This window comes from Lates calcarifer, linkage group LG3 (genome assembly GCF_001640805.2).
Source record: "Lates calcarifer isolate ASB-BC8 linkage group LG3, TLL_Latcal_v3, whole genome shotgun sequence".
NCBI lineage: Eukaryota > Metazoa > Chordata > Actinopteri > Centropomidae > Lates > Lates calcarifer.
Genome location: NC_066835.1, coordinates 23,141,180 through 23,155,561, shown reverse-complemented (window position 1 = coordinate 23,155,561; position 14,382 = coordinate 23,141,180). Strand labels below are relative to the sequence as shown.

General features: G+C 46.3%; 1 protein-coding gene across 2 annotated transcripts; it reads right to left on the bottom strand.

Annotated features, from left to right (window-relative positions):
• Positions 1–1,225: 1,225 nt before the first annotated feature.
• On the bottom strand, positions 1,226–14,154 carry pogza (pogo transposable element derived with ZNF domain a). 2 transcript variants are annotated; one of them, XM_051069282.1, is made up of 25 exons: positions 12,774–14,154; positions 11,830–11,976; positions 11,183–11,307; positions 10,968–11,025; positions 10,242–10,466; positions 9,949–10,137; positions 9,732–9,814; positions 9,337–9,507; positions 9,014–9,261; positions 8,282–8,439; positions 8,090–8,190; positions 7,863–8,009; positions 6,256–6,390; positions 6,092–6,169; positions 5,777–5,865; positions 5,538–5,690; positions 5,395–5,454; positions 5,079–5,188; positions 4,783–4,825; positions 4,155–4,326; positions 3,647–4,072; positions 2,516–2,818; positions 2,223–2,414; positions 2,012–2,142; positions 1,226–1,899 (listed from the first exon to the last, which is right to left on the bottom strand). In XM_051069282.1, exons 2-25 carry the CDS (start codon positions 11,960–11,962, stop codon positions 1,647–1,649), a joined length of 3,783 nt encoding a protein of 1,260 aa, XP_050925239.1. In that variant the 5' UTR covers positions 11,963–11,976; positions 12,774–14,154; the 3' UTR covers positions 1,226–1,646. The 2 variants fall into 2 exon arrangements, with proteins under 2 accessions (XP_050925239.1, XP_050925240.1); XM_051069283.1 differs by having other exon boundaries at positions 11,848–11,976.
• Between the last annotated feature and the right edge of the window lie 228 nt (positions 14,155–14,382).

Genomic DNA, 14,382 nt, shown 5'->3' with positions numbered 1-14,382 from the left:
TCTAAATTTAAACAGAGGAGGTCAAACTGTCCTGAAATCCTTCTCATCATACATCTCCCAGCTGATGGGGCCTGTCCTCGGGGGGTCGCTGCCTTGCTCCAGGGCACGCTGGGAAAGTCGTGGTGTTCTCATGGTTTCTATATTTAACTGTGACAGCGGGGATGTTTAATGTTCCTGAACATAGCACAGGACAGCGTGAGAGACTCTGTCTGTCTGTCTGTCTGTGTGTCTGTGTGTGTGTGTGAAGGACACGTGCTGGGTTTATACACTGAGTGTGTGTGTGGCTGTTTATGTTGAGAGTGAAACATCTGTTCACATCAGAGCTGAGGTATAAATAAAGTTTTAGTTATGTCTGTGACAGTGGCTGGAGATAAAGAGCAGCTACAACCAGACACTGAGTCTGACAGGAAAATAACCTCAACTACTAACCTCTGTCTGAGGAAGACCATGGACTCTGACTGAAAGCTGAGCTCAGGAGTCGACCGCTCTCTGAAAACTGTCTCATCTGAAAAACACATAAAACACCAAACTCAAACTAAACCTGTGATAAAATCTTTCACTTCTTCAAGTGAATAAAAACTAAACTGAGGAACAAAGAACTGATGAAGATTCTGATGTGTTTTCTCTTTGTGTCGTCAGAAGAAACAAGTTCAGGATTCATGTCAAATGTCTGAATCAGATTCTGAACTCACATGGCCTGCTCTCATGCATATTAGAGATCAATAAATCCAACCTGGATCAGACTGTGGTGACGCTTCAGTTTAAACTAAAGATGCTGAAAAAACTGAAATTTAATAAAGTTCAGTCTCGTTTGTTTCAAATCAACCAATCAGAGAGCAGCTTATTAAAAAGACTTTTCATCATGTTTCCTCCTCTTCCTGTCATTGGTCATTTCTTTCTTTCCTCCCATCCTTCCTTTCTAATTTCCTTTTTCTCTTTTTCTTTTTCCTTCCTCCCTTTCTTTCTTTCTTTCTTCCTCTTCCATGGAGGGCACAGACCTGAACCTGGACTGACTCTGTGTTACTGTGAGGACTGTTCAGCAGGTTCAGACTTTAAGGTCCTCACAGGTACAGATAACACAAGTGTGTGTGTGTGTCCAGATGTTGGAGGATGTTTGTGTATGTCTGAACGCTGCAGCCTGTTTGTTTGTTTGTTTGTTGAGAGGAGGTGACCAGTTTGTGTTGTTATTGATTAATCTGCTGTTCCTAATAAACTGTTCACTCTGTCTCAGTCTGATCATCGTCTCTTTATTTGAAAATCTCAGATGAATTCATGCTGCGATAAAAAACTAACAAATGATTCATTTACAAACACCATCCAACAGCTGATTGATCAGTTTATCGATCAGTTATGGGAGAGTTCTGATCAGCTCTGACGGCTGATGTCTGATTTTCTCTGAGGTAGATTCTCAGCGCCATCGATTTGTTCATTTCCACCAATCAGATCGTTTCCCTGCAGCTACTTCCTGCTGCTGCTCTTTCACATTAAAAGCTTTATACAGGTGAATCACAGACTTTTACTGTGAAGGGTCAACAGGAAAAACATCCTGTTTCTGTGACAGAAGGTTTAACACTGCAGAGGAACCACACACTTCCTCCTGCATCACCTCCTCCTCCCCTTCCCCCTCCTCCTCCTCTATAACTGGATCAGTCGTCCATCTCTGTGTTTATCCTGCGTTTCTCCTCCTCCTCCTCCCTGATCTCTATCTTCTCCTGTTTCTCCTCCTCCATCACCAGCAGCAGCTCCAGCTCCGGTCCTGGTCCTGGTCCTAGTCCTAGTCCTGGTCCTGGTTCCGGTGTGTCCAGGGGCTGGATGAGAACCTCGGTCAGAGCTCGGATCATTGTCGCTGCCTCCCGTCGATCCTCCACCTGCTGCAGGTCGCACACTGAGCTGAATGACCTGCGGGGTTACCATGGCAACACAGAACATCATTAACACCACAGAAGAAGAAACACTGATACCTGAGGGTAGAGACTAGAAGAGAGAGTGAGGTGAATCCAGGTGTTCAGACCTGCGCAGGAAGTTTGTCTCGGAGTTCAGCGCAAAGGAGACTTCACTGATCCAGCAGGCCAGAGTCAGAGCCAGCTGGTCCAGACCCAGACCATCCAGACCCCCCTGAGACACCAGCTGAGTCCACCGGGCCTGCAGGAGGACCACGATCAATACATCAATCTATTATGATCAATACCTCAGACACACACAGGTGAGACAGGTGAGACTACCTGCAGGAAGTCTCTGAGCACTGGCGTCACGCAGACGTCGAGCGGCTGCAGGCGACAGCTGCATCCTGACGGGATCAGGATCAGGTCCGTGGAGACCGAGGACAGATGCTCTCTGAACCTGTCCGTCGCGTGACCTCGATGGACGTCCACCATCAGGACAGACTGACTGTCGGCCACGTGGGGGCGCCACACCTGCACAGATACAGAGAGGGTTAGACCTAATATCTCACAGTGAGTCAGTGCAGCAGCAGGTGGAGGAGGGTTAGGGTCCTGGTTCTGGTCCTGGTCCTGACCTTGTCGATCCAGATGTGCAGACGGTGGTCATCGGTGAATCCTTCCTGTCGAGCCTCCAGCAGGACGTTGTCAGGGAACCCTTCAGGAACCTGTGAGGGAGCTCCTCTGAAGAGCAGCAGGGGGGGGAGGAGGGTCCCGTCAGACAGAGCACAAAGGACCACGTCCAGCACAGGTCTGTCCTCAGAGGACCCCGACAGCTGGAAGGCTGCCGGGCTCTGATTACTGAACCGGTCTGAGTCCACGAAGATGGAGAACTCGTCCATGGAGGCGACGCAGTGAGGGGGGAGAGCTGTCGTCTGGATCTGAACAAAAACACAACGTTCACCTTCATGCAACCACCGTGGTTACTGTCAGAGACTCCGATAGATGATGTCACACAATCCCAGCATGCAACAGTCGAATCATAACACCACCATATCGGCAGGAAAGCCGTTGCTAACAGCTAACTCGTCTGTCTGATTTATAAAAAGTGAACACGCTTCCTAAAGATCCTGAAGACGACACAGACGGATCGCTGCCAGAAAACGAGCTGAAGCAGCAGAAGAAGAGGAAGAGATCACTTCACATCAGGAACACAATTCTATTTTCACGTTTCAGTGGAGTAGCGTGGTGTGGGTTTTGTGGAGCTAACTTTTGCTCAGGCTTTTCCTGCCAACATGGTGGAATCATGTGACAGCTGGAGCTGCTATGGAGCCTGTGTTAATACACATCTGGACTGTGCAGATGGTGCACAGTTGATTTTACTCTGTAGCACTCTGAGATTTATTTTTAATGAAAAGTGCATTAGAAATAAAATTCTCCAGAGTTAAATATTGTTATTAGACGTGTTCAGCTGCAGGAATACTCAGTAATGGAGTAGCTTGGTTTTCACATGTTGTTAATATAGAACATTTAAAGAACTGAAACCAAAAGTTTTCTGGAGCTTCTAACTCTCGGTCTCTAAACTCTCACTGCACTGAAGAAAAGCTTATTTCTCTTTTATTTACTGTATAAATCTTCAGGGGAACATTTTGTGATTTTAAATGTTCAGGTAACTTTGTCAGAAGTGCTGCTGCACGATTTCTTTTAAGATAACGTTGAAAGGTTTTATTCTAAATCTAAACCTCAGTTCTGGGTCTCAGTGAACTGACCTGGGAGCAGGTGGACTGTATGAATGAGTGGATGTTGTCTCTGATCTTGGCGGGCAGTGCGACTCTGTTGGTGGTGGCAGTGGTGGTGGCAGTCTGCAGACTGGCGTCGTGTCTCAGCAGGAAGTCCACGGTCCAGCGGTAGCAGTCCAGCAGCTGACTGTGCTCTCCCAGAGCTCCTCTGGCCGCCTGCAGCAGCAGGGCTTCGTTCACTGTCAGCTGCTGCTCCCTCTGGTTCACCAGCCACTCCGACAGCTTCTCTGAGCCCCAGCTCCACCTCCTGCCCCACAGCCCACGCTCCTGCTGCCGCGTCCATGACGAGATCTTGGCGGCCGGCGTGAGGTAGCGGCGGGAGGCCTGAGAGAGGCCGTGACACAGAGAGGAGAGGACGACGGAGAGCTGGGACGCCGACAGAGGAGGACCTGGAGGCTGGGGAGGGAGGGAACAGGTGAACAGCTGACATCACACACTGAGGTCATCTGTGACAGAAACACGTCAGCTGCCTCCTCACCTGCTCAGGTTGTGGGCGGGGCCCCAGGAACTTGATGGTCATGGCCGGCGGAGAGGAGAGGGGAGAGGGGGAGGTGAGGGGTTTCACTGACAGCTGGGTGGAGGTCTGACCGGAGGGGAGGAGGTGGATGGGGATGAAGGATCCACGACCCCGACCACCTGGTGAAGTAACGCTGGAAGGGAGGGGTGAGGAAGGGGACACAAAGGAAACAGTTTCTGTCTGAACTGATTTCTGATCAGGTTTTATTAAAAGGATCAATAACTGCACAGGAAGTGATGTCAGGAGCAGAAGGAGAGAGGGATGAGAAGAGAAAGAGAAAAAAGAAGAAAAAAGGTTTCATGAGAAGTGGTTGAAAGCTCAGGAAGAAGCCAGAGAGCTGCTCAGGTGTTTGTAGTCATGTGACCATCGTCACATCGAGACAGAATAACTTTAATTTCCTGTTTGACGGGTCAAAGGTTAACGTTCTTATTCCTGCAGCAAAACACATGGTTCCATCGGAGCAGCAGTAACCATGACGACATAAACATGACAACTTCCCATTGAAAATGAAGTGAAAACGATCAAACCCACCACATCACTTCATCATACTATCACATCAGAGAGTGAGTGTGTCTGTGTGTGTATGTACCTGTGAGAGTTGTGTGTTGGCTGAGCTCTGCTGACGCTCGTCTCTGAAACAACACACACCGTTTGATCCACTCGGAGGAACATCATCAGTTATCATTATTATCAATGACAAATCAATAATCAAACTGATGTTTACGTGATGATCTGTTGGTGTGAACAGAGTGAGACTGCTGCACCTGAACAAGGTGAAGGATCTGATGACTTTACTTTGCTGCCACCTGATGGTCGTACGATGAACAACACTGAGGACACTGTGGTTCAACAGAGAATCAGGTGACGCAGACAGGTGTGTGTTACCTGAGTGTGTTCTGCAACAGTGATCAGGTCTCTCTGTCAGGTGATTGGCCATCAGGTCTCCTCTGTAGGTGGACAGTGAACAGGACTCACAGTCCAGCCTCTGAGACGACCTGAAACAGGTTTCATGAAGATTCAGAGTCTGAGGTCTCACAACAACACAAACGTGGTGGGATGTGTCCTGTGAGCTAACGTCTGTGTTTGTCAGTGACGAGAGTCGGTACTGGTTAAGCTGGTTAAGCTGGTTAAGCTGGCCTAACAGGTCTTCATGGTAAGTATGAAGTGACTACAGCGAGATGTGGGGGCAGTGGATGGTTACCGGGGGTCTGACAGGAAGATGCTCTGGTACGGAGGAGTCTTCCTGCAGGTCGCGTGGTTACTGTGAGAAAACACACAGGTTTGTTTAAAATTGTCATTCAACCACATGTGAACTGGTTCAGTTTGTTCATGATGCAGACGCACTTGATCATGTGGTTGGCGTAGGAGGTGGAGCAGCAGGTGATGAACCTGCAGAGGGAGCAGTGGACCAGAGATGGGAAGTGGGTCCTGAAGTCCTGGACCACAGACAGACACTCCACACAGCGAGGGGGGGGGCAGGAGACACCAGTGGTCTGACTGAGACAGAGGGGGGGGGGGGGTGATGTCAGGACAATGAACTGTGAGGACTGAAACTGTGAAACGTGGTCTCAGACGTCAGGTACCTGAGGCTGCTCAGCAGGGGGCCCAGACTCTCCACTGATTTTCTCTTAGGAGGCTCCTGTGGGGGGGGAGGGGGGTCAACATCCACCACCTGAAACACAGAACAGGACCAGGATTACCTGCTTCTGTCTCCACCACTCTCCACATACTGTAACGTGGATTCTTGATGATGGTCACAATGACGTTTGACTTTGAGGAATGAAACCAGGAGGCGGCGACGCCTCGGCTCAGGTCACATGTTCCTGTCCTGCTGAGTCACATGACCCCTGACCTCAGGTAGCTTTCACACTCGGAGCCTCGGTCCCCGACAGACTCACCTTACAGGGAACGGCTGATTTCTGCTCAGCTTCTTCAGTCTCAGATCCTCTGACCACAGAGTACGTCCTCACCGTCACCTGAACACACACACGCGTTATCACCAACAGACACACAAACATCACCGTCTGAGGACTGGGCCGAGGCAGACCGGGTCGAAGCATACCTTGGTCCCAGGTCTGAGTCCGGTGAGCTGAGGCGGTCTGATGTGGGTTTTGTGATGCAGCAGTTTGTGTTCGATGCGTTCTTTAACGTACAGGAAGTGAAGGCGACACTTCTCACAGCCGAACACGTGTTTCTTCTGAAAACACATCGACACACAGACGACAGAAACCAGCTTCACTAAGACTCTGAGAGCAGATCAATCACCAGTCGATCAGTTTGGATCATCAATCATGAAGCTGCTCTCAACACCTTCAGCTTTTCAAGTGTTTAAGAGTCTGAACATTCATCACTGTTTGACTGTAACTGAGCAGATACTGGATCAACACTGTGTACTACACTGTAGTAGTGTGTGTGTAGTAGTAGTATGTAGTAGTAGTTGTGTAGTAGTGTGTAGTAGTAGTGTGTAGTAGTAGTGTGTGTAGTAGTAGTTGTGTAGTAGTAGTTGTGTAGTAGTAGTTGTGTGTAGTAGTAGTTGTGTAGTAGTAGTGTGTAGTAGTAGTAGTGTGTAGTAGTAGTTGTGTAGTAGTAGTAGTGTGTAGTAGTAGTAGTGTGTAGTAGTAGTTGTGTAGTAGTAGTGTGTAGTAGTAGTAGTGTGTAGTAGTAGTAGTGTGTAGTAGTAGTGTGTAGTAGTAGTAGTGTGTAGTAGTAGTAGTAGTAGTGTGTAGTAGTAGTAGTGTGTAGTAGTAGTAGTGTGTAGTAGTAGTGTGTAGTAGTAGTAGTGTGTAGTAGTAGTGTGTAGTAGTAGTAGTGTGTAGTAGTAGTGTGTAGTAGTAGTAGTGTGTAGTAGTAGTGTGTAGTAGTAGTAGTGTGTAGTAGTAGTGTGTAGTAGTAGTAGTGTGTAGTAGTAGTAGTGTGTAGTAGTAGTAGTGTGTAGTAGTAGTTGTGTAGTAGTAGTAGTGTGTAGTAGTAGTGTGTGTAGTAGTAGTGTGTAGTAGTAGTAGTGTGTAGTAGTAGTTGTGTAGTAGTAGTTGTGTAGTAGTAGTAGTGTGTAGTAGTAGTAGTGTGTAGTAGTAGTTGTGTAGTAGTAGTAGTGTGTAGTAGTAGTAGTGTGTAGTAGTAGTGTGTAGTAGTAGTAGTGTGTAGTAGTAGTGTGTAGTAGTAGTAGTGTGTAGTAGTAGTAGTTGTGTAGTAGTAGTGTGTAGTAGTAGTAGTGTAGTAGTGTGTAGTAGTAGTTGTGTAGTAGTAGTGTAGTAGTAGTGTGTAGTAGTAGTGTGTAGTAGTAGTGTGTAGTAGTAGTGTGTAGTAGTAGTAGTGTGTAGTAGTAGTAGTGTGTAGTAGTAGTGTGTAGTAGTAGTGTGTAGTAGTAGTAGTGTGTAGTAGTAGTAGTGTGTAGTAGTAGTGTGTAGTAGTAGTAGTGTGTAGTAGTAGTAGTGTGTAGTAGTAGTAGTGTGTAGTAGTAGTAGTTGTGTAGTAGTAGTAGTGTGTAGTAGTAGTTGTGTGTAGTAGTAGTTGTGTAGTAGTAGTAGTGTGTAGTAGTTGTGTAGTAGTAGTGTGTAGTAGTAGTAGTGTGTAGTAGTAGTGTGTAGTAGTAGTTGTGTAGTAGTAGTGTGTAGTAGTAGTAGTGTGTAGTAGTAGTGTGTAGTAGTAGTAGTGTGTAGTAGTGTGTACCTGGTGTCTGGCGAAGTGCTGCTGATAGCAGGTGTTGCTGCGCAGGACTCTCAGACAGTACTGACACAGCAGGTGTTTGGTGTCAGAGTGAACCTCCTCAAAGTGAGACCAGACGTCTGAGTAGAAGGACGACCTGAAGTCACACACCTGCAGCAGGTACACAGGTAGATGTTAGATATTCACACAGGTATGAACAGAGAGGTGGTGAAGGTGGTGAAGAGTCTCACCTGGCAGACGTACGGCATCTCTCCTGGTTTATGAGTGTTCTTCATGTGCCACAGGAAATCTGGTTCACTGCTGAAGTCCAGCTCACAGATCCTGCAGGTCGCTGCAACACAGACACACAACACCCGGTACAACAACAGTCTGTGTGTGTGTGTGTGTGTGTGTGTGTGTGTGTGTGTGTGTGTGTGTGTTACCTGTGGACTTGTACTGGCTGTGAACAGCCTCCAGGTGGCACTGCAGTTTGAACGGGGACAGGAAGTGACGGAAGCAGTGAGGACATGAAGAGGCTGAGTCCACGTCTCCGTCCTCCTGAGACATCATGGTCACGTGCTGCCACATGTGACTCATCAACCTGAGACACAAAACCACTAACGTCACTTCTTCTGTGGTTTGAAAACCCATCTACTCACCAGTCCACCTTTACAGCCTCGTTGTGTTTCTACTCATGCTCTTTCAAACTCTCACTAACTTTCTAAGAAGAAAGGCTTTTGTAGAAGAGCTCAGAGCTAAATGAAATGACCAGTTGGAAGCTTAGTGGTGGAGACGTTGACGTCATGTGACCGTGGTGGAGTTGGTTTATACATCAGATATTTTTACATTTTTGCTTAAAAAATTATTCAAACGATTATTTAATTTAAGAGAAGTTTTCTTTTTCTTTCTCATTTTCTCAGTTTACTGACTCATTGTTGCAGCTTGTTCCAGCATCAAAACACAGCAAGCTGACAGTTTATTAATCACAGTCTGTTGATATCAATGAGGTGAACAAAAGAACAGAAACAGCTGTCTGTGAATCAACACATCTGAAACATCAGAAGGACTCATTACAGGAATCTGCTGTTCCTAATAAACTGGACACTGAGTGTTGGTGTGTTTTGTGTGTGTGTGTGTGTGTGTGTGTGTGTGTGTGTGTGTGTGTGTGGTCTCACTGGATGTTGTTGCGCAGCGTCTTGGAACAGTGAATGCAGCGGTACGGTCCTGTGAACTTCCTGCCTTGCAGGCTGGGTCTGAGCCCGCTCCGTCCGGGGGCGGAGCCGTAGTAAAAGTCCTCCACCAGTATGACCAGTTTACCATGGGGGGGGTCTGAGGGGGGCTCGGACTGGTCCTGATGGAGGATGTTGTAGGGGGGGGCGGTGAACTGGCCTGACAGGAGGTCATCAGACAACCTGCGAGTCCTCTGAAGAGGAGAGACCAGGTCAGACTGAGGGAGACACAGAAAGTAAAGGTTTAACAGACAGCAGAGTAAACTCACAGCAGGGAGTCCAGGTCCAGGTCCAGGTCCAGGTCCAGGTCCAGGTCGAGTCCTGGACACTTTACTGCTGCTCCCTGAGTCTCTAGAAGTCTTCCTGTCTCTGTGCTTCCTGTAAGATCTGTTCTTCTTCTTCAGGTTCTTCAGACTCTGAGCGATCTCAGGACTGCACATCTGGAGGAGGAGGAGGAGGAGGAGGAAGAGGAGGTCAGAACATGTTCTTGTTCTTGTGACCACAGCCATCATTCAGTCAGGAACTCTGCTTACAGCTGATGAACACATGAACGCCCCACGCTCTGTTTAGACTCCTGAACGCACCATTTGTTTCAGTTATATGACATCATGTGGTCTGAGTCTGGGTTTGAGTCTGAGTCTGGTTCTTGGTCTGCAGGACTTACACACATGAATCCTCTGAGCTCTGTGATGAGTTTGTACTGAGACACACAGACCAGACAGTCTGGAGGAGGGACCGGTCCCTGACCTGAGGAGACAGAGACACAGACAGAGACACAGACAGACAGCTGGTGAGGAGGAGGAGAAGCTTCAGTTTGCTGAAATAAAAACTTCCTCCAGACTCTCAGAGACTCAAACAGAAACCTGCAGCTTCAGTCGAACCTTTGCGTCGCGGCTTGTGAGCCGCTGCCAGTCTGCTGGGGGTGGGCCGAGGGGAGGGGAGGGGGAGGGTGGGTGGGGCAGGTGCAGTAGCAGAGGGCGGAGTCTTCAGGTCGACCTGAGGCAGGCCAGGTTTGAAGTTCACTCTGTGGTCACTCAGAACCTTCTGAGCTGCTTCACCTGAGACGACACCTGCAGACAGACAGACAGACGGACGGACAGACGGACGGACAGGTCAGGAAACCACCAGGACTTTAACCTGCATCACACTGAGGGTAGGGTGGGGTGGGGGGTACCTGTGATGATGGGAGTGGGCTCAGCCTCAGGTGCAGGTTCGGGCAGAGCAGCAGGAGGAGCAGGGAGCGTGTGTGAGCTGACGGAGGCAGTCAGGGAGGCCGTGGTGCTGATGAGCTGGGTCCCTGCAGGACTGTGGACTGTCAGAGTGACGGGGATCTGGACTGTAGTGAACCCACTGGCTGAACCTCCAGGATGAGAGCGCAGCTTCAGCTCCACACCTCCACCTGCAGCATCAACACACAGGTGATTATTACCTGTTGAGTTTAACTGTTTGATGATCAGGTCTGATCTGAGAAACACCTACAACACAAAGACACAGTCGGTCTTCATTTGGACCTCACTTTAGTTTTTCTTGCTGTTGTTTTTCGTACGAGGACTTTCACACAGAGCGTGAAAACTACACCATGAAAAAGTGATGACTTTTTTCTGGAAGGAGGTTGATTTAGTGAATGAACTCATCACAGCCTCAGCCTGTCAGAGGCTCTGGTCTGAGGATCCTGGTAGCTGCTCTCTGCCTCCTCCACAGGACTGGACGAGCTTCATCTTCTGTTTATTCACAGGTGAGTCTCTCACATTTTCACGTTGTATATTCACGTCATGAGCTGAGTGAAAACACCTAAGGTGAGGACCTTACAGTTACACTGACTGATCGACTCATCGATGACTCTCAGTGATGTGAGTTTTATGAGGACCTGAGCTCAGAAAGCACAGTGAACTGTACTGACCTCCAGGCAGCAGAGGAACCGACCGACCATTCACCAGGAAGCCCAGGCCACCTGACGACTGAACACACACACACACACACACACACACACACACAACAGGTAAATTTAATCCAATCACAACACACCTGGAGTGAACAGTGACAGGTTGTAGTTTAAACACAGAGGTGCATCAGTGTGGACAGAGCGTCACATCAGTGCTGTTAGCATCCTGTTACCTTCACTGTGTGGACTGGGGGGGGGCTGCAGCTGTTCACTGGTTGGACTGGGATGGGAATGATCCTGACTGCTGGGGGGTCAGTCTCCTTCCCCTGCTCCATGGGACTGACATCAGCCTCCAGACCTGCAGACACAGAGTCACTGGTTTTTCAGCTTTTAAAAGAACAAAGAGCAGAGTTTAGTTCAGTGAAATCTCAGGTATAAAGATTTAATGAGATGATATCAGACACATGACAGTGACTGACCTGAGACCTGAAACACCTGAAACACCTGATCCTGCATGTTTCTGTTTCACCAAGTTACATTAAGACATTTAAAAGACCTTTTTAAAACCACAGAATGGAGATGTTCAGGCCTGAATTTACTGACACACTCACACCTTTATCCCTTTTTTCCAGCTGTAGATATCGATTCTCCCTTATATTAACGTGAGATAATCATTATGCTCAACCTGGATAAACAGCAGACACTGATAGATGGATTACCCAGTTAAAAAAGCAAACTGTTTAACTGGTCTGGATCAGCAGCGCTAGAGCTGTTTCAGAAAAACATTTTCTAACAAACATTACAGCAGGTCAGAGAAAATATTTCAAACCCTCCTGAGTCTTGTTACTGTTACTGTGTTTAGTTAACTCAATGCAGACACCTTGTTTTATCTGTTCACCTTCATCCTCCTCCTCTTCGTCTGTCTCTGGTGATGAAGGCCAAACCTCCTGCTCCTCTTCATCACACTCCATCAGCAGGTCAGAGCCTCCGCCTGCTGCACACTCCACCTCCATCGTCCCCCTCTCACCTGCAGAGGGAAGACACCAGGTGAGAACACACTGACATTGAGAATACATTGATCAAGTCCATGAATTTACTAACAGTTATATCACATGTCTGTCACACTTCCTGTCTTTGTGAAACTACAGCTGTTATTATATTTGTCAATGACACGTATGGCCATTTATTCTCATTAACAGACATATAATCACCATTAATGCAAATAACCAATGATAACATACACACACATTTTACTTTTTAGTATTTCAAGGATAAACTTCACTTTTATCTTCATATAAACGTCCATGTGACTATTAGCTCACAGTTAGCCATGCTATCTGGAACACTGTGAAACTGTCTGTTGTTTCTTTCTTTTTGTCTCTAGTTTTACTGAAATACGATGAAAATGAAAGGACAATTGCTAAGTTTTATGTGTAAAAGTTCTCCTCACTGGACTATTTATCTGTGAACTGACTGAGGACTGATCAACAATAAAAAGGCTATAAAAGATGTACAGATCAGCCGGTTAGCAAACTAGGCTAACATGTTAATGAATGCACAAACAGGCTAACAGTGTTAGCACAAACTAAATCAGTTTACTGACTTTACAGTTTGTCTGCTGATTTAAACAAGACATTAATAAACTGTGAGTGTTTTACTTCACAGCAGTGATGCTGAGCTCTTCACCAGTCTTCCCCTCCTCCTCCCCCTCAGTCAATCTAGCATTCATCTATCAATGCTAACAGGCTAACCTACCAGCTAACTCAGTGACTTCAATAACTCTGCATGATAACCGCACAAAAAGTGGAGTCGGCGCCCTCTTACCTTGTCCGGAGCGTTTATATGTTAAATAGAAACTTATTCCGTAAAAATTCCGCTTTTAAACGTAGTCTTTCTGTAAAATACTCATTGAATGAGTGATGTCCACAGACTGGAGCTGTTAGCTGTTAGCACCGTTTGAGGCTGCAAACCTGGACTGACGACGGCGCTACAACTGTATCCCTCCGCCACGTCCCCTCCTCCTGGTGCTGGTAGAGTGCACGGAGGCGGAGGGATATCTTACTCAGCAGCCATTTCCATTCAGTTTGAATTTAAAAAAAAAAAGAAAAAGAAACTAACACGTATACCTGTTTTCATCCGTTATTCATCTGATACAGTTATAAATATGTCTTCACATTAATACAACCACCATCAGCAGTGTCCATCCTCGAGTTGAACCGACCCTAATGTCTGCTTGCTAACAGAGATAAGCATGCTAACATGACATTTTAAACTCTTCCGGTCCGGTTATTCACTGATTTGACTCAAATAATATGTAATTCAGACTTAAACGAGAACTTAAAAAGCTATAGTAAAAGTAAACGCTAACACCGTCCGGTACCGGTACCGTGCTCAGTGTTCTGGATGCGGACTATGAACGGTCAAACGGGCTAATGTTGGCTAACTAGTTAATGTTAGCTGCGATCACCTCATCAAAGTTACTGCAAATTAATGAATGTCGCTTCAGTCTCAACGAAACAGTTTCATTAAAACATCCAACTATGGTAAGACTAAATTAGCCTCTGGATACATGTCCGCTGTCGCTCCTGTAGTTTATAAATATGAAACAATTCACACTGATGCTAGTTAGCTGCCTCTGGCTAGCTTAGTGTTAACCTGATCGTCGAAGACATTAAATTAACAACATAACGTCAATAAATATGAGCACAGCGATAATTACAGATCTGTGCGTCAACTATAGATAAGTTGCATTAAATCTATAAGGCTCATTATCTTCCAGCTAAGCTTCCCTGTTAGCTAAGCTCCTAAACAACAACCATTTGTTGTTTAAATGATAAAATATTCAACAACAGACGTTTGTGAAACCACATGCGGTTTTAAACACTTGGTTGAAAATATCTTCCATTGTTTTCAGTCGTGGTTTTCACCACTAAACTATTTTAAACTTTCTCTCATAAGTGTTAGCTTTGCTAATGTTGCTCAGCTAACAGTTGAGCCGTCAGATCTAAATATTAAGTTTATAAATTTCTGAGATACACCAGGAACAGCCCTGATATGGATCTAAATAAGGTCTTAAAATACACGCAGAGACGATTCATAATCTGTTCTGTGGATTAAACCATAGATTTATAAATGTTTAAATGAAATATTTTCATATCCTTTATTTTAAAGATCCATTTATCCTTCACATAGATTGATTATAACGATGAAAAATGTTTACCATCGATACTGTTACTGATACTGAAGAATGAGCTTTGTTCAGTGGGTTCAGTGTTTTCCGCAGTAACATAGAACATATGTTATCTAATGGTCTCATTTCCATTTAGTCTCTATTTCTATGCAGCACATTTATTAATATGGCGACAGTCTGTCTGTACTAAATGAACACACTGTATATTATCAGAGACACTAAATTCAGCTTCTTAAATTCTGT